The following is a 26,775-nucleotide window of genomic DNA, read 5'->3' as shown; positions in this document are numbered from 1 at the left end:
GAACCAAGATATTCTTTAAAAACATAGAAAATGTACAAGTTATTGACAATTTACTTATTTCTAAGACTTTATTACTTTAAATCTCTCTCATCTATTTTGAATTATCTAATTTATTATCAGAAATGTGTACAAAATTTTTAAAGAAGAATGCTGTTATAAATTTATTTCTAATTATTATCGTTGTATTTCAAAACAACTATCAAATCAATGTGTTTGGGCTCTTGATTTACTGAATGCTTTCTAACAGTTCTGTAATCCAGGACAGAAGAATATCCAGCTCACTGATGGCTTTATAGATTCCTTTGTTTCCAATCTGCAGATAAAATAAAAAATATAAAAGAAGAAGTCTTTCGTACTGAAGAAAACAAATCATTCAAAAATAAGAATTTGAAATATTTACTCTATAAAACGTTCTTTTCATTCTGGTAATGGATGTCATCTCTCTAGCTGGTAAAGCATAGGATATCTAAGAAATCAATAATAAGTACATATAAAATTGTTGAAGATGCATTTATTTTTTTTTATTTTTTTTAGTTGTAGTTGGACACATAGTTTTATTTTATTTATTTATTTTTATGTGGTGCTAAGAATCAAACCCAGCGCCTCGCACATGCTAGGCAAGCGCTCTACCACTGAGCCATAACCTCAGCCCCTGAAGATGCACTTATAGTGCTCTTCCATCCATTCAACAAATGTTTATTGAGCAAATTTTATGTTCTGGTCACTGGATATGGTTTCTGTCCTCACAGAACTTACAGTTTCAGAGAGAATAAGATGATAAATAAGAGTACAAAAATGAAAATTTGCAAATTACAATTAAAGCTATGTTTGCAATACACAGTGCTCTGTGATAGAGATTTATAGTAATAACCAATTTTCAATTGGGTGGTTACAGAGGGCTCCTTTGAAATAGAACACTTAAAATAGCATCTGAAAAATGAGAAGGAGCCAGTTTGGGATGTCTGAGAAAGCAAGGAGAGGAGAGAGGAAAGTTGGGGAAGAAACACTGGCAGAGTGACTGAGAGGGAAAGATGTTGCCAAGGCCGGAGCAGGGAAGAGATCAGTGCCTTCTAGACACTGGTAAAACGAAAGCATGGCTGGAGCAGTTGAGAAAGAGAGCTGTGGGAAGTATGGAAGATAGGAGAAGGACAAGAAATGTTTACTTTTTGAAAACTCACCCCAGCTGTCATATACAATTTACAGTACAATGTTCAGTGTGGATTATCAGGAGAAAACTCCCAAGAATTTCATATTAATTGCTCCAGGAGTGAGCTGATATTTTGAGAAGCTGGCTGGTAGCCTGGTCAGGAGAAGCTGCCAGTCTCCCTTTGTGCAGGTATACTTTCAAACCCTATCTGAGTGCAGAGATCACTTAGGAATAAAATAGGAAAACAATTAACATTTTCTTTATTCTCCCACAAATGTTTATAGGGTTAAAGAAAAAGGAAGAGAAGGAAAAGTTGAAAACGTCTCATATATTCACTTAGTTTTTATTCATAAAACTTTTGCATTGGAATCGACCAAGGAGACTTTATAGATTGGTTATTCTCAATTTGCAAAAGGGAAACCACATTTCAAGTGGTTTAGTCACTCACTTAAAGTCTCACAAGAGGCTGTATCCTAGTGACAAAATAGTGTAGAGGCACATCAAGAAAGATAACAGTTAAAACTCATGAAATGGAAGTGGATGAAGGATAACACATGGCAAAAATCAACCAACAAGTGTCTTTATCTTATAGATCTGGTAGGATAGCTAAATTTCACTACCATAACTAAGATAGCTTTGCCTGAAAGGAGGACTTTCTTTTTTTTTTAATTTTTTATTGTTGGCTGTTCAAAACATTACATAGTTCTTGATATATCATATTTCACACTTTGATTCAAGTGGGTTATGAGCTCCCATTTTTACCCCATATACAGATTGCAGAATCACATCAGTTACACATCCATTGATTTACATATTGCCATACTAGTGTCTGTTGTGTTCTGCTGCCTTTCCTATCCTCTACTATCCCCCCTCCCCTCCCCTCCCCTCCCCTCTTCTCTCTCTGCCCCCTCTACTGACATTCCTTTGTCCCCCTTGTATTATTTTTCCCTTTCCCCTCACTTCCTCTTGTATGTACTTTTGTATAATTCTGAGGGTCTCCTTCCATTTCCATGCAATTTCCCTTCTCTCTCCCTTTCCCTCCCACCTCTCATCCCTGTTTAATGTTAATCTTCTTCTCGTGCTCTTCAACCCTACTCTGTTCTTAGTTACTCTCCTTATATCAAAGAAGACATTTGGCATTTGTTTTTTAGGGATTGGCTAGCTTCACTTAGCATAATCTGCTCTAATGCCATCCATTTCCCTGTAAATTCTATGATTTTGTCATTTTTTAATGCAGAGTAATACTCCATTGTGTATAAATGCCACATTTTTTTTATCCATTCATCTATTGAAGGGCATCTAGGTTGGTTCCACAGTCTTGCTATTGTGAATTGTGCTGCTATGAACATCGATGTAGCAGTGTCCCTGTAGCATGCTCTTTTTAGGTCTTTAGGGAATAGACCGAGAAGGGGAATAGCTGGGTCAAATGGTGGCTCCATTCCCAGCTTTCCAAGAAATCTCCATACTGCTTTCCAAATTGGCTGCACCAATCTGCAGTCCCACCAGCAATGTACAAGTGTACCCTTTTCCCCACATCCTCGCCAGCACTTGTTGTTGTTTGACTTCATAATGGCTGCCAATCTAACTGGAGTGAGATGGTATCTTAGGGTGGTTTTGATTTGCATTTCTCTGACTGCTAGAGATGGTGAGCATTTTTTCATGTACTTGTTGATTGATTGTATGTCCTCCTCTGAGAAGTGTCTGTTCAGGTCCTTGGCCCATTTGTTGATTGGGTTGTTTGTTCTCTTATTGTCTAATTTTTTGAGTTCTTTGTATACTCTGGATATTAGGGCTCTATCTGAAGTGTGAGGAGCAAAGATTTGTTCCCAGGATGTAGGCTCTCTATTTACCTCTCTTATTGTTTCTTTTGCTGAGAAAAAACTTTTTAGTTTGAGTAAGTCCCATTTGTTGATTCTAGTTATTAACTTTTGTGCTATGGGTGTCCTATTGAGGAATTTGGAGCCCGACCCCACAGTATGTAGATCGTAGCCAACTTTTTCTTCTATCAGACGGCGTGTCTCTGATTTGATATCAAGCTCCTTGATCCATTTTGAATTAACTTTTGTGCATGGCGAGAGAAAGGGATTCAGTTTCATTTTGTTGCATATGGATTTCCAGTTTTCCCAGCACCATTTGTTGAAGATGCTATCCTTCCTCCATTGCATGCTTTTAGCCCGAAAGGAGGACTTTCTAAAAGAATGCTCTCATTTTTTTTTTATTTTTTTCAGTATATAGTTGCAGTTGCTAAAATTGGGCTACATGACAAAAGGGTTAGTAGTATTATTATAAAAAAACACTGAATGACCAAAAATGGCTGAAAATTCAACTGAAATAGACATGATTTAAACTAGAGGCAAATTATTTGTAATAACAGAATAACTAGAGAACTAATCAAAGAAAAGTGTGAGAAAGTCATGCAGTAAAAAACACTGCATGCTTATCATAGACAACAGCTTATCATTCACCATTAAATCAACACATGTTTACTGCAAACTTGTTATATACTTGGCATACAATTGTGCCTCTGCCATATAGAGCTGCTATATTTCATTCATTTAGAAAAGTATCCTACAGGGCTGGGGATGTGGCTCAAGCGGTAGTGCGCTCGCCTGGCATGCGTGCGGCCTGGGTTCGATCCTCAGCACCACATACAAACAAAGATGTTGTGTCCGCCGAAAAACTAAAAAATAAATATTAAAAAAAAAGAAAGAAAAGTACCCTACAGAGATTATGGACTTGAGGCACCCAATATATACTGGCTGCCTGAGACTGAAAGAAGTTGATAGAGGTATGGCTGCATAATGAGTGGTGCTGGTGATTGAACCGAACAATTTCATCATACTGATGGGTGCTTTGATGCTGAGCTATACCCCCAGCAAGGAATATTGTAAAGAGAAAACTACTCACTGAAAAGACACTCACACAGCAGAGGAAGTCAAATCCATCACAATACATGTGCAAGCAACAACATAGAAACACAGGAAACATGAGGACATAAGCAAACAAGACAACTCTAAAAGTTCATAGCTCCCAAGTAACCAAATTCAGATATTGAAGTAGATGAAATGCAATACAATGAATTATTTTTTAAAAATTTATTATTAAAATGATTAGTGAATGAAAAGGAAAAAAAAGCAATGAACTAAGGGAGAAAGTACAGGTTATAAAAGAATATATCAATAAAAAGGATTCTGAAAAATAACTAAACAATAATCATGGTGATGAAAAATTTAATAAATCAAATGAACATTTTAGTAAAAACCTAACCAACAGACTAGATGAAGCAAAAGAAAGAATATCAGGGCTTGAAGACAAGCTTGTTGATTTAGAACAAACTATGAGCAGAGTATTCAAGAGCTCTGGGACAACATTAAAAGACCAAAAGACCCATAGATCTTGAAGAAGGACCAGAAATACAGACTAATGGTATAGAAAACTTATTCAGTGGATGAGATTAACATTCAGATATTCAAAGCACTTAGAACCCCAAATAAACAGGACCAAAAAGTCAAAAATTCAGAACAAGGAAAGAATCTTAAAAGTTGTAAGAAAGAAGCACCAAGTGACTTACAAAGGAAAACCCATCAGAATAACAGAAGATTTCTTAGCAGAAACTCTAAAGGCCAGGAGGGCATGCAATTATGTATTTCAAGACCTAAAAGAAAACAACTACCAACCTAGACTACTATATTCAGCAAAGCTATTCTTCAAAATCATCCTTCAAAAAGCTATTCTTCAAAAATTTAAATAAAATCTTTCTGAGATAAGGAATTCATGACTACTAAGCCAGAATTTTGGAAGATAATTAAAATAATCCTTTATTCAAAAAGAAAAACAAAAAAATAGAGGTGCAGAAAGAATAAATCACACCAGGAAATATACCTTACAGGCAGACATTCACAAACTGAAAGTCAAAGAATGGAAAATGATGTTCCATGCAAATGCAATTCAGAAGCGAGAAGGACTAGCTACTGCTAGCAGACAAAGGAGACTTCAAAGTAAAATGCATCAGAAGAGGCAAAGAAGGAAATTATGTGTTGGTCAAGGGAATAAGATCATATAACAAATGTAAATATTGGTGCTCGAAACATTGGTGCACCCAGTTTCATAAAACATTGATCAATATAGAGGGACATATGGCCCATCACAATAATATTAGGAGATTTCAAAACACCACTCTCATTGATAGGTCATCCAGGAAGAACAACAAAGAACAGATTTAAACTATATTATAAATCAAGGGGACTTAACAGATATTAGCAGAATATTTCTTCCAACAACAGCTGAATGTACTTTCTATTCAGTCACTCATGGACCTTTCTCCAAAATTTATTCTTCCTTAGACCATAAAGCAAATCTTATCCAATACAAAATATTGAAATAATATCTTGCATCTTTTCAGATCATAATGAAATGAAATTTAAATTAATAGCAAGAAAAACCAAAAACTACACAATATATGAATTCAAAAAGATACTTTTCAATGATGGCTGGGTCATTGAAGAAATATTGAGAATGTTAAAATATTCCTAGAATCGAACAAAAATGGAAACACAACATTCCAGAATTGGTGGAATGCGGTGAAAGCAATTATTAGAAGAAAGCTTATGAAGCTATGAGTACCCATCCTAAAAGATCAGAAAAATCTCAAATAATAACATAATGATATTTTTAGACAATGAAATTTTTAGACAATGAAAAACAAACCAATCCCAAAAGCAGTAAAAGGAAAGAAGTGTAATAAATATCAGACTGAAATTAAGGAACTAGATAATAAACAAAAAAGTACAAATAATCAATGAAACAAAGGATTGGTTCTTTGAAGAGACAAACAAGATTGATAAACTGTTAGCCAAATTAATTTAAAGAATGAGATAAAAGACCCAAATTAACAAAATTAGAGACAACAAAGGGGATATTACAACAGACATCATTGAAATCCACATGATCATTAGGGACTATTTTCAAAACCTACAATCCAATAAATTGGAAAATCTAGGAGAAATGGATGAATTTCTAGACATCTACAACATACCTAAATTGAACCTAGGGAATACAGAAAACAAACAAGCCAGTAACAAGCAATTAGACTGAAATAGTAATTTTTAAAAAAAATTTAAAATAAAAACCTCCCCATGAAGAAAAGCAGGACCAGATGGATTCACAGCTAAATTTTATAAGATTTTTTTAAGAATTAATACCAATGCTCCTTAAATTATTCTATGAAATAGAAAGGAAGGGAAAGTATCCAAACTCATTCTATGAAGCCCTAATACCAAAACTAGATAAGAAAAAAATCAAGGAAAAGAAAATTACATACCAATGCCCTTGATGAATATATATATATATATATATATATATATATATATATATATATATATATATATATACAAAAAAAAGCCTTAATAAAATACCTGTGAGCTGGGCATGGTGGTGCACCTGTAATCCCAGAAACTCAGGAGGCTGAGGCAGGAGGATCACTAGTTCAAAGCCAGCCTCAGCAATTTAGTGAGGCCCTAAGCAGCTTAGCAAACCATGTCTCAAAATGAAAAGAATAAAAAAGGGTCTGAGGGATGTGGCTCAGTGGTTAGGCAGCCCTAGGTTAAATCCCCAGTATAAAAAATAAAAATAAAAATTTGTAAACCAAATTTAGCAACACATTAAAAGATTATAATCATGATCATGCTGGTTTCATCCCAGAAATCCAATAATGACTCAAAATTCACAAATCAATAATTTGATATGTAATATAAATAAAATCAAGGGAAAAGTCTTTGACAAAATTTAATACCCCTTCATGATAAAAATCCTAAAGAAAATAGTTAGAAGGAACTTTCTTCATCATAATAAAGTCTGTATATGACAAACCTAAAGCCAACATCATACTGAAAGCATTTCCTCTAAAATCAAGAACAAGACAAGAATGTCCACTCTCACCACCCTATTCAATATAGCACTTCAAATTTAACACAGAACAATTAAGCAAGAGAATGAAATAAAAGGGATACAAATAGAGAAGGAAGAAATCAAATTATCCTTTTTTTTTTTTTTTTTTTTTTTTTTGCAGATGATATAGGCCCTACCAGTTCCATCAGAAGACTTCTAGAGCTGGTAAGACATTTCAGCAGCATAACAGGATACAAAATTAATATACAAAAGCAGTAGCTTTTTCAAACACCAATAATGAATTGGCTGAGAAAGAAATAAGGAAAACAATTCCATTCACCATAGTAAAAAAAAAAAAAAAGAAAAACTCTAGGAATGAACTAACCAAGAAGGTAAATGACCTCTACAATGAAAATTATAGAACACTAAAGAAATAAATTGAAGACATTAACCACTAGAAAATGGAAAGTGGCCCATATTCATGAAGAGGCAGAATTGATATAGTTGAACTAGCCTACCAAAATCAATCTACAGAATTAATGCAATCCTCATTAAATTACCAACAGCATTCTTCACAGAACCAGAATAAAAAACAGTCCTAAAATTCATTATAGAAGACAAAAAGATCCAGAATAGCCCAAGTAGCCCTGAACAAAAGGAGTAATGCTGGAAGCATTAAAATGCCTGATTTCAAATTATACAGCAGAGCCATAGAAACAAAAGTATCATGGCACTGGCATTAAAAACAGATACATAGATCAATGGGACAGGATGGAAGACTCAGAGACAAACCCACAAAACTACAGTCATCTGATTCTTGACAAAGGTGCCACAAACATGCCTCAGAGGAAAAACAGCCTCTTTAACATGGGGAAAACTGCATATCCCTATGTAGAAGAATGAAACTAGATTGCTATGTCTCACCCTATGAAGTCAACTTAAAATGGATCAAAGACCTAGGTATATTACCAGGAACTTTAGAACTGTTAGAAAAAAAAGGGGGGGTTGGGGGGAACACTTGAACATATAGGCAACAGGCAACCACTCTCTTAGCAGGACTCTTATAGCTCAGGAAATAATACCAAGAATTAATAAATGGCACCAAATTAAAAAACTTCTGTATAGCCAAAGAAACAATTGACAAAGTGAACAGAAAACCTTTGGAACAGTAGAAAATCTTTGCCAGTTTCTCTTCCTACAGAGGATTAATATCCAGAATATACATAAAGAACTTAAAAAAAATCCACACCATAAAAACAAATAACTTGTTATGGTTTAGATGTGGTGTCCCCCAAAAGCTCACATGCAAGACAATGCAAGAAGGTTCAAAGAAGAATTGCCTGGGTTATAGGCTTAACCTAATCAGTGAATTAATCCCTGATGGGATTAACTGGCTGGTAACTGGAGGCAGATGGGGTGTGGCTGGAGGAAGTGGTTCATTGGGGGACTATGGGGTATATTTTTCTCTCTCTCTCTCTCTCTCTCTCTCTCTCTCTCTCTCTCTCTCTCTCTCTCTCTCTCTCTCTCTCCCCCCTCTCTCTTCCCCTCTCCCCCGCCTCTTACTGATCATCATGTAGCAGAGCTGCTTCCCTCTGCCACACTCTCCCACCATGGTGTTCTGTCTCACTTGGAGTTCTAAGGAATGGAAGCAACCTTCTAAGGACTAAGACCTCTGAAACTGTGAGCCCCCAAATAAACTTTTCCTCCTCTAGTGGGTGTTTTAGCCACAGCAGCAAAAAAGCTGACTAAAACATAATCCAAACAATAAATGGGCAAGTGAACTGAACAGACACTTCTCAAAAGAAATATAAATGGTCAAAAATTATATGAAATAATATTTTGCATCTTTAGAACTCAGGGTAATAAAAACTACATGGAGATTCCATCACTCAAATCAGAATGGCAATCATCAAGAATACAAATTACAGTGAATGCTAGCAAAGAAAAAAGAATTCTTGTACACTGCCAGTAGGAATGTAAATTAGTACTGCCACTATGGTAATCAGTGTGGAGGTTCCTCAAGAAACTAAAAATATAACTACCATCTGATCCAGCAATGCATTTCCTTGGTATTTATCCAAAAGAAATACATGCATATTTGCATTTATCAGCATAAATTCACAAAAGCCTAATCACAGAATCAGCCTATGCGTCCAACCCAACAACAGATCAATGAATAAAGAAAAAAAAAAATATATATATATATATATATACACACAACGGTGTTTTATTCGTCCATTAAAAAAGAATGAAATTACAGAGTATCATGCTAAGCAAAATAAACCAGACTCAGAAAGTAAGTATTGTGGGTTTTCTCTCATACAATAGTAGAAATTAGCAGAGAAGAAAAGGAAATAAAGGGATGTTATGAAAGAGGAAGGAAGAACAACAGGGCAGAAGAAAACCAGAGGGGGAAGGAAGGAAAATGAAGGGAGTAAAGTTGATCAAATAATGTTGTATGCATGTGCCAATATACCACAATGAAACACGCCATTCTGTATAAAAGTACCCTACATGATAAAAAATAAAAATTTGCCTCAGGACATACATGATGGCTCATAGTCTAAGAGCAAAGCAAAATTGCAGTACTATGTGATAACTACTGTGATGGAAACAAAATTACAGCTGCTCTGGGAGACAGAGGAGAGGTAATCTGACTGTGGAATCCAGAAGGCTTCTAGGAAAGAAGCAAGGTGCATCTTGAAGAATGAGTGGAAGGAGCAGAGAGAAGAGACCAGTAGGCAGAGGAAGCAAGTGTTCCAAGGCTGAAGAGAGCAGACTATTTAAACATATTTCAGGTCCCAGCTGAGATCCCCAGAAGAACCTATTTTAGTTACAACCCCAACTTCCACCCTCGTGGCAACACTTCCTGCTAATCTGCTCCCTTCGTAGTCCCTATCACAATCTGACACCAGCAGAGGCTGGCTGGAAGCATTTTCAGTGAACTCCATGAGAACAGAGAAATTAACTGTCAGTTTTTGGTGAATCCCCAAGCTCTGGAATAGGTGTTCATCAAATAAATGCTTGTTAATAATAAATGTTTGCAAAAGAAATGCAAACATCAGCCTACTGCCCCAGATTCCACAGCCTTCTGGCTTAATAAAAGTTTGAAACACGCCCTAGACATTTGTGAGTATCAGAACTGTGTTTAAAATAACCACATAAATACATAATACAGTTCTTAATTTGTGTTCCTGATATCTTCATGTGTTTGGGGAAAAAATAATTTTATTATGCTATGTCATGTTATAAACAGATAGCCATTGTGGAAATGAAAAAACATATATAAGAGCTTATATTTTTTATTTATCTCAGCATACTTCAGATTGGATCACAACCACCTTTCTTTGTTGTTTTATTAATTTGGGCAGGGTTTCTGTCGATCTTGGTAGCTAAAAGTTCCTATTTGTGGTCATGGTCTTGATTGCCAGAAACGTTTTTTCCCAAAATACAAATGATAAATAAGGGATTAAAGACTAAATAAATGTCATCGTTATATCATATAATACTAAATGAAGACTTTTTAGCAAATCTTATTCAATGATTTTTTGCACAATTTTTCATGTGAGGTCCTACAAATATTATCCAAGGTGCTTTCAAAGTAATAATTGAGAAAAGTGTGTGCATATAGCCTGTTTTGAAAAAGGACTAAATAAAAAAATATCGGTCTGGCAAAAGGAAAGGCACTAGGAAACAACACAAAACTACTGAGACCAAAAAGCCTTATGGAAAAGTCAAAAAGAAAATAACAAAGTAACATTATTCAAAAAAAAGTACTGTATTTAAAAAAAGTTTTCATGAAAAGAGGAAAGAGTAACTAAACTATTAGCCAGTGTCTCTCTGCAAAACCAAATACCACAGACATTTAATTTTAACAAAACAAATGATAAATATCTAACAACTAAGTAAATATGTAACAGAAGAGCTCATAAAACATTATTTAATTTATATATTCTCTATAACTGGAAGAATGATCTGATATAGATATGCATAGATAATTTTGCTTGCATAGAATAATCTTAGACCATTACAAAATATTTTTCCATGTTTTAACCAGAGGAAAAGAATTAGAGTTTTCAAAACCCTTATTTACATACAGATATAAGGGTAGGGAAACTTTATTGCAGATTTTAAAAATTTCTCGATGTAATTACCACTCAGTAGAATGAGTCTATATAATTTATTGTGAAAATTCTTAACCCAGCCAGAGAGCTGTGCCTCATCATTTTGACAGAGGTATTATATATCATTAACCCAGGAACAACATTGTTGGCAGAAGTATTCTATAACATAATGAGAAAACATATTTTTTAAGATTAAAACCAATTACTCATAATGATTTCTTCATTTTTAAATCAAAGTACTACTGTAAATTGTACACATACATGGTAGCACTAATATAAAGTACTAAAAAGGTATTCAATTATTTAAGAGAACCACTTTCAGAAATCGTTGAGAAAATGTAACTGAAAGTAAATCAATGGTCTGTGTATAGAAAGCAGACAATTTTCCAAAACCATGATATGCTAGGCACTTTGACATTCTTTTGTTTAATTCTCCAAACAACCTCACAAGGAGACTACTGTTATTGTTAAAGAGATGGGTTTTGGACTTCTCAGTTACTGAAAGAATAAGACAAAACTGGTTTCACTTCCTCTTTCTTGCTTTAACAGTTGAAGCAATTGCAATTTTAAAAATTGACATTACAAAGATGAAGGATAATTCACAAGTTGGTAAGCTAATTGCAATTTATGATACAAATTATTTTTCAAACTGTTTATAAGAAACAGAAACACAAATATCATATTTGCCAAGACATCAGATTTTAAATGTAATTAGACATAATAAATATGGAAGATATGCCTTTGTAATTTCACAATTACTCTTCAGGCTCTCAAAATGTAATTAAAGTAGATGATGAAATCTTGAAAACTAATGGAAATATTTTCAGTTTCAACTTTGATCACTAGCAATTAGGCAAGTTATTTTATGAATCCAATGAGGCAACTGTTCAATTCCCTTTCAAGTCTGAGAGTATGAGTTCTATAAGAATCTTTAAATGTCTTCTTTACACATAACTTTATTTTAACAATTATACCATCAATCTAACTAAACCAAATTACCCAAATCAAAATAATTCGAAAATGTAATTTTTATTAGCTGCTGCAAAATGTTCAGAATGTTACCAGAGACAATGAGATGATATTCAAATACAGTGGTACTAAGGACTCTGGCCCTTGGAGTCTATCATAACTTTCTAGTGTCGTATGTATCCTAAAAGTGGCTCAAGAAGATGCCAATATAAGAGGACCTGCAAAGACGCCCCAAAGGCAGGTGGCTTAGAGAAATCAGAAAGCTTTCACAAAAATGTTTTTTAAATTAAACCATGAGTTAATAATGAAACAGACAAAATGACAACAAAAGTAACAATTTGTTAGACATCATAGGAGAATATTAGAAAAACTAATCCTTTATCTCAAAAACTGGTAAACAGAGAATTAAATATTAACCTACCTTTCTTATATGGTAAGTAACTAAAAGTTAGAATAGTGGCCACAGACTAGAGTGGGATTGTCAACAAAAAGTCAACATTCTTTTTCTAATTTGCAAAAAGATCCGCTATATGAGTAGCCCTGGTTGTAAATATGAATGAACAATTCTTGAATAATTAGCAGAGACTACTACCTATGAATCAAAATTTTCTTCTCTTCTTTCTCGCCATATATGAGACAACATTTCTCAGGAATCTTTGCAATTATTTATGGCCATGTGACTAGTTCTTACCAATGGAATTGGATCAGGATGATACCTATCATTTTGGAAGCAAAGCTTATCTGAAATGGATAAGGCTTCTTCCTGCTCCTATCAGCCTGCCACACACTAAATGCAGACAGTTCGGTAATGGCACAGCCATAATCTGGAAGAAGCCTACATCCCTGACTCATAATGTAGAGGAAAGTGATTCCATCCAGAAAGCCCTGACTGTACTTCTACTTGAGTGGGCTCCTATGAAATAAAGGCTGAACAGGTGAAGTCACCAAACTATGGGGGCATATTTGTTACAATTAACATTATCATTCTAATATCAAAATTAGGACATAAATGTATTGACTATGGAGAATTCATCATATATGTACATATATACACACATATATGTATATCAATGTTAAATATTATTCATAAAAATGTTCATGCTCAGAAACATTCAGTTCTTATGACTTTTTTGTCCCCTTGTCTCCCTTCTCTCTGCTATTCCATCTCTAATTCCAAACTTGCAATGGAGACAGAGAAGCCCTCAAAATGAAGAACTTCTTTCTTATGAAGACAGCATTAGAGCTGGTCAACTAAAAGTAAATAAGAAAATGAAAGTAAATTCAACAAGGTCACTTTACAACTTGGCCATTTGACAAAATGTCCTGGAACAGGCACATTAACATTTTTGAAATATGTTTAGGGAGGCAAAAGGATTAGAGGAAGGAAGGAAATAAAAAGAAAAAAGTGAAGGAAAGAAAGGAAAAAAAATGTAGTCCCACTCAGTTGATGACTACCCACCAAATATAACCATAACATCTCAAATATATCCATAACATCTCAAAAGATGGCAATGATTCATTTCTTTGCTTTTGTCAAATAGTAATGAGTGACAACACTATCTGATTTCAAACTACACTACAAAAGCAATAGTAATTAAAACAGCCTGGCATTAGCTTAAAAACAGACTCATCAACCAATCGACAGAATAGAAAGGCTAGTAATGAATCCAAGCATGTAGTCAAGCAATTTCCAACAAAGGTGCAAAGCACATGCATTAGAAACAGGACAGTGGGCTGGGGTTATAGCTCAGTTGGTAGAGTGCTTTCCTTGCATGCACAAGGCCTTGAGTTCAATCCCCAGCACCACCACTAAAAAAAAAAAAAAAGGAACAGGATAGTCTTCATGGTATTGGGAAAACTGGATATCCATATGCAGAAGAATAAACCCCAAAAGCACATGCGAAAAAAAAAAAGCAAATGGAATTACATCAAAATAAAATCTTCTGTACAACAAAGGATACAACAGAGGAGAGACAACCTATGAACTGGAGAAAATATTTGCAATCCATATATCTTATTTTTTTGCAATCCATATATCTTATTTTTTTGCAATCCATATATCCTATAAGGCATTAATATCCTTAGGGCAAAATATAAAAGGGTCACAAACAACTTTATAGAAAGAAAACAAATAATCTGATTTAAAATGGGCAAGAGACTTGAACAGATATTTCTCAAAATATTGTATATTGATAAAATGCTCAACATCACTAACCATTAGAAAAGTGCAAATCAAAACCACAATGCATGTGTGTCAGAATGGCCATTAGCAAAAAGACAAAAGATAACAAGTGTTGGCAAGAATGTAGAGGAAAGAAAATGCTTTTACATTGTTAATAGGAATGTAAATTAGTACAGCCAATATGAAAAACTGTATGGGAGTTCCTCAAAAAACTAAAAATAAATCATCATATAATCCCATGGGATTACCCCCAAAAATTCTGGATACCCCCAAAATTCAGGATACCCCAAAATTTCAAAATAATATGTCTAACAGATGTTTGCAGTCTTATATTCATTGTAACACATAGTGTTCATCCATAGATGAATGCATCAAGAAAATGTAGTGTATATACACACCATAGGATACTATCCAAACTTAAAAATAATGTTTGTCTTTTGTGACAACATGGATGAAATTGGAGAACATTATGCAAAGTGAATTAAGCCAGACACAGAAAGACTAAAACACAAGTTTTCACTCAGATGTGACATATAAAATAATCGAACTCAAAATAGCAGAGAATAGAATGGTAATTCAGAGACTGAAGGGGTGTTGGAAGGGAAAGGGTCGTGACGCAAGAGTGTGAGGCTCAAGTTGACAGGAGAAATACATGGTTATCGTTTTTTACTTTGAGATATATTGCACGGTAATATTAATATAGCAAATGATAATGTCTCATACATTTCAAAATTGTTAAAGGAAATCTCAAATGTTTGCCCCTCAAAATTTGGTAAGAGGCAGGAGAACAAGGAAAACCAGAGTCCCATGGCACTTGGGAAGGTTGATGCGATGCTGTATTCGAATTCGACCACAAGGGGGAGCCAGCCGCTAATAGGTGACACAGCTCCACCCTGCGGTGCATCGTTGAATCTGAAAGCAGCATCTCTAGTAACAGGTTGAAGTCCCTTTGGAGGAAAAACTGCTCAAAAACAAATCAGGGAAAACCAGAATTGCTAGACAGATTCAAGGTTTCAGAATTTTCATCCAGAATATTGCTTGGTTTGGGTTATGGCTATCATTATGTGTTTAGTTATTTGAGCCAATGAAATCAAACCAATGACAAAATAGATTGGCCAGTTCCGTATGACCACATACATGTCCAGTATCAGGCAAGGATTCCTGTAGTGCTTTGCACTTAGAATAAGGAAAATTAAATCTCCTGGGTAGTGCCCTGGAGAGCACCCACAGAGGAGACTAACAAAAGGAGAATCCAAAAGTACTTTGGTATTAATCCCATTTAAAAAAAAAAAAAAAAAAAGATGCTCAGGTTTACAGGTACTACAATGGGAAAGACTTTCTTGTCCTTTTGGGTGACTCCACCCTGGCCTATAGTGTCTGCTATGGGCCTCATTATTTCCCTTATTCTCCTCCTCTTCACATCTTTGTTGGCATAAGACTCTAACTGGGAGTGATAACAATATAATCAGCTGGTGGTAAAGAAATGTAAAATTACATAACTTTTCATGTAAGAGACTAAGAGACTATTTTTAATTATTCACTGCCTTAATAAGATGAACTTATAGGTTAAATACAGAATAAACATAAGATAAGTGACCACCTTTCCATTATTTCAGGGATGAGGACTGACCCAGAACACTTTCTCTGGGTTCTACAGAAAGATACCAGGTTGTAGTTTTTGTGTTTTGTTGTTGTAGTTTGTTTTTGTTGTTGTTGTTGTTTGTTTTTGTTGTTGTTTGTTTCTTTTTTATCTTTGTTGTTATTTTAGTGGAATATAAGAGTTTATAAAAAAAACTATTCAGTCCAAGTCCCAAGGACATAAACACAAAACCAAAAGAGGAAAAAGAGAACATAAATGTGTTGAAATTTTTTAACCTAATTGATCAGTTCACACTCAAAATACCTAAATAACTTGGCCTTCTGCTTGAGAGCCATTGGTTAAGGACATCCTCCCTCTCAGAAGTAAAAACTTTCCTGTACTCCCCACAGGAGAAATTCAACTAACACTGCAAAGATCCTGACTCCCCCAGCCAACACTGATATTTTGTTAACATGGGTGGGTTTCTGTAGGAATTCAGTCACTTTTGCCTTGTTAATTTCCTATTGCTTACTGTGAACCATTCTGAAGCTTTGAATAATCCAAGTATGAAAGAAGACACACTCCTTCTTTTTAGATTTTGACTGTGACTATTTTTTTAAAAAACATACATTGCCTGGCACAATGGTGCTCACCTATAATCCCAGCAGCTCCGGCGGCTGAGGCAGGAGGATTGCAAGTTCAAAACCAGCCTTAGCAACTTAGGGAGACTCTAAGCAACTTAGTGAGACCCTGTCTCAAAATTTAAAACAAAAAGGGCTGGGAGTGTGCTCACTGGTTAAGCGCCCCTAGGTTCAGTCCATGGTACCAAAAAAAAAAAAAAAAAAAAAGCATACATACAACAATTAAAACATAGATATTTGGACTGGGGTTGTGACTCAGTGGTAGAGAGCTTGCTTAGCATGTGTGAGGCACTGGGTTTGACTTTCACCACATATAAACAAATAAATAAATAAAGGTCCATCAATAACTAATAAAAAATTTTTAAAAGCATAGATAATTAAGAAAAAAAGCAATCTAAAAGCTCCCATCATCATGGTACAAAGAGACATGGAGAGAGAAAAAGAGGAAGATGGAGAGTTGGAGAAAAGACAGAAGAGAGAAAGCAGCCTAGACTTAGTGCTTGTCACCAAATTGGTGCTCAAGAAATACTTGTCAACTGAAAGACGAAATTACTTGGGCATTGTATAACAAGGGAATGATTACAAGGTAAATATTTACTTGAGGACCATTCCACGTTATTTCAGCTCTTTTCAACATGCCCTATGTGCTGTTCTTTAAGAATTAATAATTAGTGCCGTCATGAGCTGTGCATGGTTCTTTGATGCTATTTCCTTGGTGATGGACTCTCATTTTGGACTCCAAGCCAACAATCAGAAAGTCCTTTTTCCTCACCTGCTGGTATGGAGACAGCTTCCCACATGCTGTTTTTAGGTAGTTTTCTAGGTTCAAACTCACCACATTTGCCAGGCATACTTACACAGCGGCTCAATTTCTGCCGAAGACTATGAAAGTCTTCCACAAAGTCTATTTCCTTGCAAATTTGTAATTGGAGTCCACCAAAAACATCTTCCATGAAGAAGGACAGAAGCTGTTCCTGGAATCTGCAGTTTTTCTACAAATAAGATACAAGAAGTTCATAATTTATAAGGTATGCATAGTTTGGGTCAGTTTTTCTTTTTAATGTCACTGAAACATCCCCCCCCCCCAGATTATTACTTAATGACTCTGGAAAAAATCAAAACACAGGGCAAAAGCATTGAACTAGTAGAACCTGAAAATGAACTTCCCATCTTACCATAAATAGCTTTTTTGTTTTCTTTTTGAATAATCGTATATTTTTTATGCGGTCTTCCTACAATAAAATAAAGCAAAATCAGTTGTATCCAGGATTACAGTGTCCTTTAGGTCCTCCCCTCAAGCAGAACCTAATACTTACTGGAATTGTTGCTTTGAGCCAGGCTGCCTTGACATAGAAAGTGTCGACAGCTTGGGACAGCAACTCCCTTGAGTGACAAGGTTGGGTGAAGGAGGATTGAGATGGCTTGTGCTTGGCAATAGCAAGAGACAGAGTGGCACACAGCAGCCTGGACCTCAGCATGCAACTCGCCCACAGCTCTCTCCCCACTCACAGCAGCCACAGCATCGTGTTGGTTAGATTAGAGGATGACCTACTTAAAGCCATCTACTCAATGCAATGCCGTGAGTGATGACTTACAATTTATATACAGGACAATCACTTAATTTTGCTTCATAATCAAAAAAGGTTGACCGCACCATCTGTAGTGTTATGTAAAAGTTCATTTACCAGCAAGATCTGGCCCCCATTTCCAAAATAAAATTCAGAACTTCAGATGTGTATCACAACAGATTGCATTATTTCAAAAGTCATGCCATTTCAATAAGAAAGCATGAGCTCCAAGAGGCTGTGTGATTATTTGTTTTAATCCTCATAGGCAAATCTTCTTAAACCAGAAACCCTGAAAATTTAACCAGTGGATAGAAAGTGCAGTCCTGTGAAGCTTGCTCATGACCCCAAGTGTGTTTTATGTCCACCTCTTAAAAATCCTTCAGCTGGCTAAACCTCTCACCCAGAAATCATCAACCTGCTCCTAGTAGCAAGACTCTTCCTACCCTGAAAATTGTAACTCCCCTAACATTTTCAAGATTTCTTTGGATCTGGATTTGGGATAAGGTCTACAACTTAATCTTTATCCAAGTTTATCATAGACTTTTCCTCCATCTGCATGTCCAGTAAAGTGAGACTCCCTTGAAGAAAGGGACTGTGTTAGTTAGCTTTCCATCACCATGACAAAAGACCTGAGAAAACAACTTGAAGGAGGAAAGATTTATTTTGCATCATGGTTTCAGAAGTTTCAGTTCAAGGTCAGCTGACTCCATTGCTTTGGGCATCAGTCAAGGCAGGCAACCCACTAACACAGTCCCTTTCTTCCAGGGAGTCTCACTTTACTGGACATGCAGTTGGAGGAAAAGTCTGAGTAATGAACTTAGATAAAGATGATAGAGCACCTATTAAGTTGTAGAACTTATGATGGTGGTAGGAGTGTGTGGCAGAGGAGGCTGCTCACCCCACGACAGCCATGAAGCAGAGAGAGACAGGCAGGGGGAGAGAAAGGGAGGGAGACTGGGAGCAGGCAGGGGAGAGATCGGAGAGCTGGGGACAAGATACCCTTCAAAGCCATTCTCCCAGTGATCCATCTCTTCCACCTAAAGTTCCCACCGCTTCCCAATGGTGCACCCAACTTAGGACCAGGTCTGCAACACATGAGATTTTAGGGGACATTCCAGGTCCAAACTAGAGCAGAAACCATCTTTTCATCTTTGTATCCTCTATATCTACCATAGTGCTTCATCTTAAGTATAAAAGCACATTTTCCTCATCATGAGGTGCTATCATAACTGCTTTTTAAAAAAAAATTTATTCCATGCACAAATTTTTCATAAGGACCTGCCTATACAAAGAACAGTTCTAAAGTTCTAAGTACTAAGGGGCTCACAGGAGGCTGCTCTGTGAACCCCCATCCTCAATTCTGTCCCAGTTCTTCCTGTAGTGACAAGTAAGGTTCATTTTGGATAGCAACCCCAATATAAGAGATGGGCACAGCCCAGGGTCATATACTGAAAAAGCAGAAGTAGGTCACCAAGTCCTACCAAGAATAGAGTTAATAGAGCAAGAGGGCACATCAACACTGGGAATCTGGTGGTAAGAGATTCATCAAAACCAGGCAGAGTCAATAGTAAGCATCAGAACCCAAGACTAAATTCTAAATCAAGGCAAGCAGGCTGGCAAAGGAGCAGGAGAAAGAAAGAAGAGGTGATCAATCTAAAACCTTATGAGTATTTTCTATCATTTCTAAAGTGAGAGGATCCCTTTGAAGACTGCAAGGCGTACTTTAGTTTATTAAATGACATAAAGACTATTCACAAAGAATAACAGTACAGACAGCAGGATGGAAATGCCATGTGAGATTCACTGAAATTTTATAAAAATTCAGAAGGAAGAAGTATTTTTGACTGGGAGAGGCTGAAAGGGTGGAACATGAAGTGGCTGGGGGGTTTTGAGAACAGGAGTGCTAGTATTCAAGGTTCTCTTGGAAAAAAAAAAAAAAGTGTGAACTCCAGGAATCCAACGCTTACATGTCTGTGGGGGGTGTGGGATGAACGTGAAAGCTCTGCCAGACTTAATGTAGGACGCTTGTGGTTAAACTGCCTGTGTTGTCACCAACCCCCAAATCTGCCAACTGCATAGCCTACTGACATCTGTGTGGTACAATCAAAGGACCACACAAAACACCTCCAGGAGCCACATTCTGCCTTGAAGGCCAAGTGGGATCCCTGGTGCGTCCCAACAAAACTTCTGTGCAATTTGAATTGCTAGTATTAATAAATGAAAATGATGTGGGTTCTGGCTATTTTTTAACCTCTGGAATTTCATTTTCCCAAATGACTGTGTACCTCAAATCATCGTCATTCAAAGATCATACATATTCCAAGAATGCCTGTGCTTTGATTTGTCACCATGTTCTATGACTGAAAACTCACTCTGTGGATCATAGTCATCATCTGGGCCAGCAGACCTGCCTCATTAGGCTCCTTTAACAGTCAACTTGACCTCAAAGGATAAACAGTGCATACTACAAAGGATACTCAGCACACGGGGCCTGAAGGCCATTTCAACAGGGAGTCCCCAAGTGGAACTTGTACATAGTATCCTTGTGGCAACAATTTAAAAGAAGTCCTTTGCTTGTTGGGGTATATGTTTACTATGCCACTTTCACAGGTTTCTTGTACAGAAATGTCTAAAAATTATTGTTAATTACAAGAAGATGTGACTTTGAAACTGATCTACCACTCACTAGCTGTGTGGCCTTGAGGAAATTACTAATCCTCTCTAAGCTTTAGTTTTTGCTCTTATTAAAATGGGACAATAAATATACCTACTTCTGGTAATTTTGATAAACAAACAGAAATTGCAGTAATACAAACATAAATATCCTCAATGACAGCCATAGAAGCACTCTGTAAACCGTGGCAATTGCATTATTATGTCAGGCGATAAGTAATAAATGCATGTGTAATACTTAGAACAATGTTGAAGTCCATCACAAGGTTTCAGAAGCTGTGGGAAGCTTTGGTTGAAGAAAGTGAGAAGTGATCCACAGTCCAATATTTCAGAGTATGTAGGTGTGAGGATGTAATTACTCTCACTTACTTCCAGAGGGCAGACAAGGACCATCAAGTGGATATTTTAGGGCTGCCAATCCTGCATAATGTACAGTGAAAACGCAAACAATTGATCTGCCCAAAATCATAGTGAGTGCTCCAATTCCCAAATACCAGCATGGCAATCATTCCCTTTAAAAATTAAGTTCTGTCTCACCCAAAAGAACACAAGCTACAAAGTCCCTGATGGCCCAGCTTGTCCAGTAAGTGAAATGAGTGCACCAACTCACACAGCACAGCGTGTTTCCAGGCAACACAACTTCTTATCTGTTTTCCTCCTATGGGAGAAAACAACAACAAAGAGATTCCTCAATTACTAATCCATTTAATTGACTCTAATGAAATACTTTTCCCCTTCATTTTAATGTCTCTGAAGTCATAATATGTCTTTTAATCCACAGAGACTTTGACTGCACGCCCCCAGTCTGAGTCCTGTCAGTCCCAAACCAGCTCATATCTAGTAATGATGTAATCACTTCAGTTGAACTTTGTGAATACAGACAGTTGCTGGGCAGATGTCCTCAGGGAAGTGTTTTCTGCGTGAGATTGTCGTGGTCTTTGCACAAGGATGTGGTCTAACAAAGTCTTTTGAGACAGTTCTTGTTACCAAGCATATGAGTATTAGAGCCTCTCCTTCATAACCCCCCGGATTCTTTCACTTATTTATTTTTGTTAGCATTTGACTCCATCTTCATTCTGAAATTTTTCCCAGGGATGGAGGTACTGAGATGGGTATGAAAATAGGAAATGGATGATCATAGCAACCCTCAATATAACATTTAAGCAATAGCTTGAATGAAGTAAAGGACTAACTATGATGATCCATGTTTCAGTCCAAAGAAAGAGTCAATGTAAGAGCCTCAAAAAGTGCCTGTTCAGCACAGCCTGGGTGGCTGGACTTGATGGAGGGGAGTAGGAACAAGAGAGAGGATACACAAACCAGATCACACAGAACATTTTGGGCTATTGGCAAGACTTTGAATTATATGGGAATTTTGACAAGAGAAGCTCTGTCATTTGATTTATATTCCTTAAAAAGAAAATGGGAATCACATGTCCATCAATAAATGGAGAGAGAGGCCAGTTGCTAGAAATACATATGGAATATCACTGAGTCATAAAAAGGCTGATACAGGCTGCAACATAGATCCACCATGAAGACATATGTCAACTGAAAGACACTAGACACAAAGACCACATATTTATAATTCCATATGTATGAAACATCAAGAATGGGTTAATACCTATAAGAGCTAGAAGGAAGGGTTAATGGGACCTAACTGCTAATAGGTATGGGGTTCCCTGTGGAGGTCATGAAAATGCTTTGGAAGTAGTTAGAGGTGGGTTGCATGACAATATGAATGTGCTAAATGCCAAGGAATGATTCACTTCAAAGTGACTAATTTTATGTTATTTATATTTCATCCCAATAAGAAGAAAGAGGAAGAGGATGAGAAGGGGAAGGGAGCTGTCTGGATGCCGCTGCTGATGCCTCAGGAGACAGAGAAGCCACATCTGAGTCCACACTAAGCGTATGTCACATCTTGATGTATCAAGCTTATCCCATCTCTCTACCCAGCCTTATCTGAGGTCCTGGCACCTCTCTTCTTATATAATCCAAAAGAGCATTTTTTTTAAACAACAATGTAGGTATAAGCTTTTTTAATAGCTCTAGAAAAACATTTTTAAGAAGAGACACTTTCTCATCCAATGATTAAAATCCATTTAAACACTTTTTAAAAGGGGAGATTATGATCCCATCCCTTGCTTGTCTGTTGAACGAGGAACTGGTGGACTTGAGAGGGGCCTTGAGCTTCATACATGACAACTGAATATCCACAGGCTGGTTGGGGGAAGGCAACTTTTATTTCCTAAGATACAGGACATAACTGAATGCTTCCTACTATATTTGAGAAGATTATTAGTCCTTAGAGCACCAGGTATCGAATCTGAGCTCCAGAGACATTTAATCACATGCCACACAGCTTACAAGAGGCAGGGGATGGGGCTTCCAAGTTTGTGCAACTCCAAAGCCCACGTTTCCCACAATCTGTGTAGCCTCCCACCACACTGCAAAGCAGGACACAGGAAGGTCTGAGACTGTGGCACAGTCTAGAGGATAAAAGATGGGACAGTGACCTAGGGGGAAAGGAAGGGATGGGACAAGAAGAAAAACGCCTCAGGAATAATAAATTAAAATTCTAGTGGTGCTGTCAGCCTCTTGCACAGACATTATAACAAATACCTAATTTTACACAGTATTTCAAAAAGCACAATGTTACTTGGCCATCCTAACACTTCCGTAAGAGATAGAGGGGGTCTTGTTTTCTCTTGTTTAAAAGTGGGAGAGCCAACACTGGAAGAAGTGACTTGCCCAAAGGGGCACAGCCAGGAAGTAGCAAACCTAGGCCTCAACCCAGCTTTGTCAATCAACAAACCCAGGTATATTAGCAGCATTCTATCTTGCCTCTGGTTCATAGGTAAATTTTATTTATGTATAGCCCCACGATATTATTGGGGATGGTCTGAAAATAAATCCATCTTTTAAAAAATGAAGTGTTGTACATTCTCATAGCTATTATGCAGTGTCAATACTCAACATAGCTTTGGTGGTTGTTCATCATTTTCAGATTTGAAAACTGCCTTCACATATATTGGACAATCGTTCTCTGGCAATGAGAGACACATCATCCATACAAGGTATGAAGAATGTAGCACCCTAACTGTGATTTCAAATATAGCAAGTCAGAAGCAGATTTCCCAAAATGGTCCCAACAAAGGATGATGGGAAATAGGCCTCCACTGCCTCTTTGCCCTCAGCCCAGCAAAAGAAAGGTAGGGAAAAGATGAACAAGGCATCAGTTCAAGCTTCCTCCAACTCTGGTCCAAGCACATGTATCTTTAAAAAAAAAAAAAAATGCCCTTTCTATCTCATTTTCTAAGTGCATCAAGAGTCATTGTTTAGAAGTCATGATAATAAGAGCCCTAGAAATGTGTGTCTTCTCCCTCAAAGCATACTAGCTATGATTCCATCTCTTTGGTCTTTTGTCCTGGGTGTGGTCAGCAATAAGCACCTGACAGACTCTACTTGGGCTGAGCACTGCATCTGAGCCTGACCTTGCTGGACAGCAGCAATGTGACTTCTCTCTTAAGGACTCGCCCTCACACCAGAGTAAAGACGGCAGTCCTGGGTGCAGAGAAACATACCTATAGTCCCAGCCACCAGGGAGACTGAGGTAGGAAGATCACTCAGGCCCGGGAGTTTGAGACCAGCCTGGGCAACTTGAGACCCCCATCTCAGAGACAGAAAGCACCAAAAACAAAGTCCCTTCCATGGTCTCAAGACCTACCTTGTTTCTCCTCATTGGCCCCTTGTCCTACTCTACCATCTTGCTCCTCACTCCAGCCACCGTACTCACCTTGCTGCTCCTCAAAATCACCAAGCAAGACCATTGTAAAGACTTCACACTTGCTATTCCTTCTGCATGGGGTGTTTTGCCTCAGATATCTGCATATCCAACTCTTTCAACTCTGTCAATCCTTTGTTCAAGCATCATCTTTCCAGCAAGGATTTCCCTGGATTCCTGTCATGAACTGAATTGTGTTTCCTTATCCACCCAAAATTCGTGTAAGTATTAACCCCGGGGATCTCAGAATGTGATTGTGTTTGAGATAAGATTGTAGAAGTGGGGACTAAGTTAAAGCAGGTCATTATGGTGGACCCTAACACAATATGACTGATATCCAATAACAAGAGATTAGGACACAGGCACAAAGCAAAGACCAGATGAAGACACAAAGAAGGTGGCTGGGTAGAAGCTGAAGAGGAGAAGGAATCAACCCTGCTGACCCCTTCATGTTGGACTTCTAGCTCTCAGAACAATGGGAGGATGCATTTCTGTTGCTTAAGCCACCCAGTCTGCAGAGCACTATTGTGGCATCCTTGGTAAACTGCTCAAATTAGAATTAACTCCTCCACCATTCTCCCTGTCTCTTTTTTCACTTTTATTTTTTCCCAAAGCCTTTATCATTATCTCACATACATGTTTTGTCTATGATTTTTGCTTACTATCTCTCCTTTTGCTAAAATCTAAGCTCTATTAGAGCTCAGATTTCTGTCTGCTTGTTCACTGCTATTACACCAGTTCTGAACACTGACTGGCACATGCTATGTGCTCAGTGTGTACTGTTGGATTACTGGGTAGCTCCCCTTGGGGTCATCATAGAAGGCTCTGTGAGGAGAGAAAAGGGCAGTCAGGACTCTGAGGAGGAAGGGGCAGATGCAGGCGCACTTGACATGAAGATGCTAAAGTCCGCTTTGAGAGGACCTGTCTGGACGCCTCTTCACTCACTTCAGAGATCCACTGGGCAACCACAAACAGTTCTTCATGTTGGTAATGTTGCCTGAGGGAGTTACAGAACCCACAGTGGGCATCCTCTGTCCTGCCTTCATCTTTGTTTCTTGTCTTTCCTCTGCATTTCTAACAAAATCAAAAGGGTAGGAAGGTCAGATCAGGTGAGCATCTGGGCAGGAAAGAAACCTCAAGGACAGCTCTGCCTTAGCTGATGCTCATGACTCCTTTGTGTTCTATCTCTTTTCTCTCATAACTTCCTGCCCAGCAGCTCTTCTCTTTCCCATCGTGAAATGCATCTGTATTTTTGTTTTCGTTTTGTATTGCAAGCCTGGATGCTCTCTGATGATGGAAATCAACTAATAAGAAGACTGCTGTGCTTCCTGCAATGCTGTCTGGATGCTCTTGTCTTTTGGTGATTATATATATATATATATATATATATATATATATATATATATATAGAGAGAGAGAGAGAGAGAGAGAGAGAGAGAGAGAGAGAGAGAGGGTGGGGGGAGGAAAAGAGAGTATGAATCTTCTGGGTGCCAGGCAATATTTTAGGCAATGAACAAAATAGAATAAAATCCTTCCCCTCATGAAGCTTGAGGTCTTGTAGAAACTGATTCAGCCTAGGTTCCAGAAAACAGAGCCTGGGGATGAGCTTGTGTGCTGCTGCTTTATTCAGGAACATAAGGGTGGTGGAAAAGAGAAATGAAGCCACAGATGGAAAGCAAGTTCACGTCAGGGCATGAATGACTTGGTCATGTTTTACAAAAGGATGCAACCTGTCTCTTGGTAGTGGAGGACATTTTCAGATAGACCGTGCATAAATACCATGCCTTGGGTCAGAGCAAGGGAAGGAGAGAAGGGATGGGAGTTATATGCCAGCTTCCTCCTGTGAAAGTGAATCACAAGGAAAGTTAACTCTCACATCTCTGGATTGCCTGACCCTTTAAGTGGCCAACAGAAAGACAGATTCCACAACCTGCTTCATGACACTTTTCTGAGTCCAGAGTGACAGAAGGAGCCAGAAATTATCATTGCAGTATCAAATGGGAACAAGAGAAGACAAGAGAACCTAAAATGGCTCATATGACGATATAAAGATTTATTTGCTACTGTAACAAAAAAATTCAATATCATCAAAAATGACTAAAAGCGATGTGACAAATACATACCACTGGTGGAAGATGTTGAAAATGGCAGAGGCTAAGCAAGTGTGGGGGCAGAAGGTATATGGGAACACTCTGTACCTTTGGCTCAATATTGCTGTG

General features: G+C 37.3%; 1 protein-coding gene across 1 annotated transcript; it reads right to left on the bottom strand.

Annotated features, from left to right (window-relative positions):
- Nucleotides 1-226: 226 nt before the first annotated feature.
- Nucleotides 227-24,602, bottom strand: Il26 (interleukin 26). The gene is made up of 6 exons (XM_027927359.2): nucleotides 24,500-24,602; nucleotides 17,845-18,032; nucleotides 17,704-17,760; nucleotides 17,386-17,520; nucleotides 401-466; nucleotides 227-313 (listed from the first exon to the last, which is right to left on the bottom strand). Exons 1-6 carry the CDS (start codon nucleotides 24,600-24,602, stop codon nucleotides 227-229), a joined length of 636 nt encoding a protein of 211 aa, XP_027783160.2.
- Between the last annotated feature and the right edge of the window lie 2,173 nt (nucleotides 24,603-26,775).

Source organism: Marmota flaviventris, chromosome 3 (genome assembly GCF_047511675.1).
Source record: "Marmota flaviventris isolate mMarFla1 chromosome 3, mMarFla1.hap1, whole genome shotgun sequence".
In the NCBI taxonomy this organism is placed as follows: domain Eukaryota; kingdom Metazoa; phylum Chordata; class Mammalia; order Rodentia; family Sciuridae; genus Marmota; species Marmota flaviventris.
The sequence above is the reverse complement of the archived record's forward strand: the minus strand, read 5'-3'. Positions and strand labels throughout refer to the sequence as shown.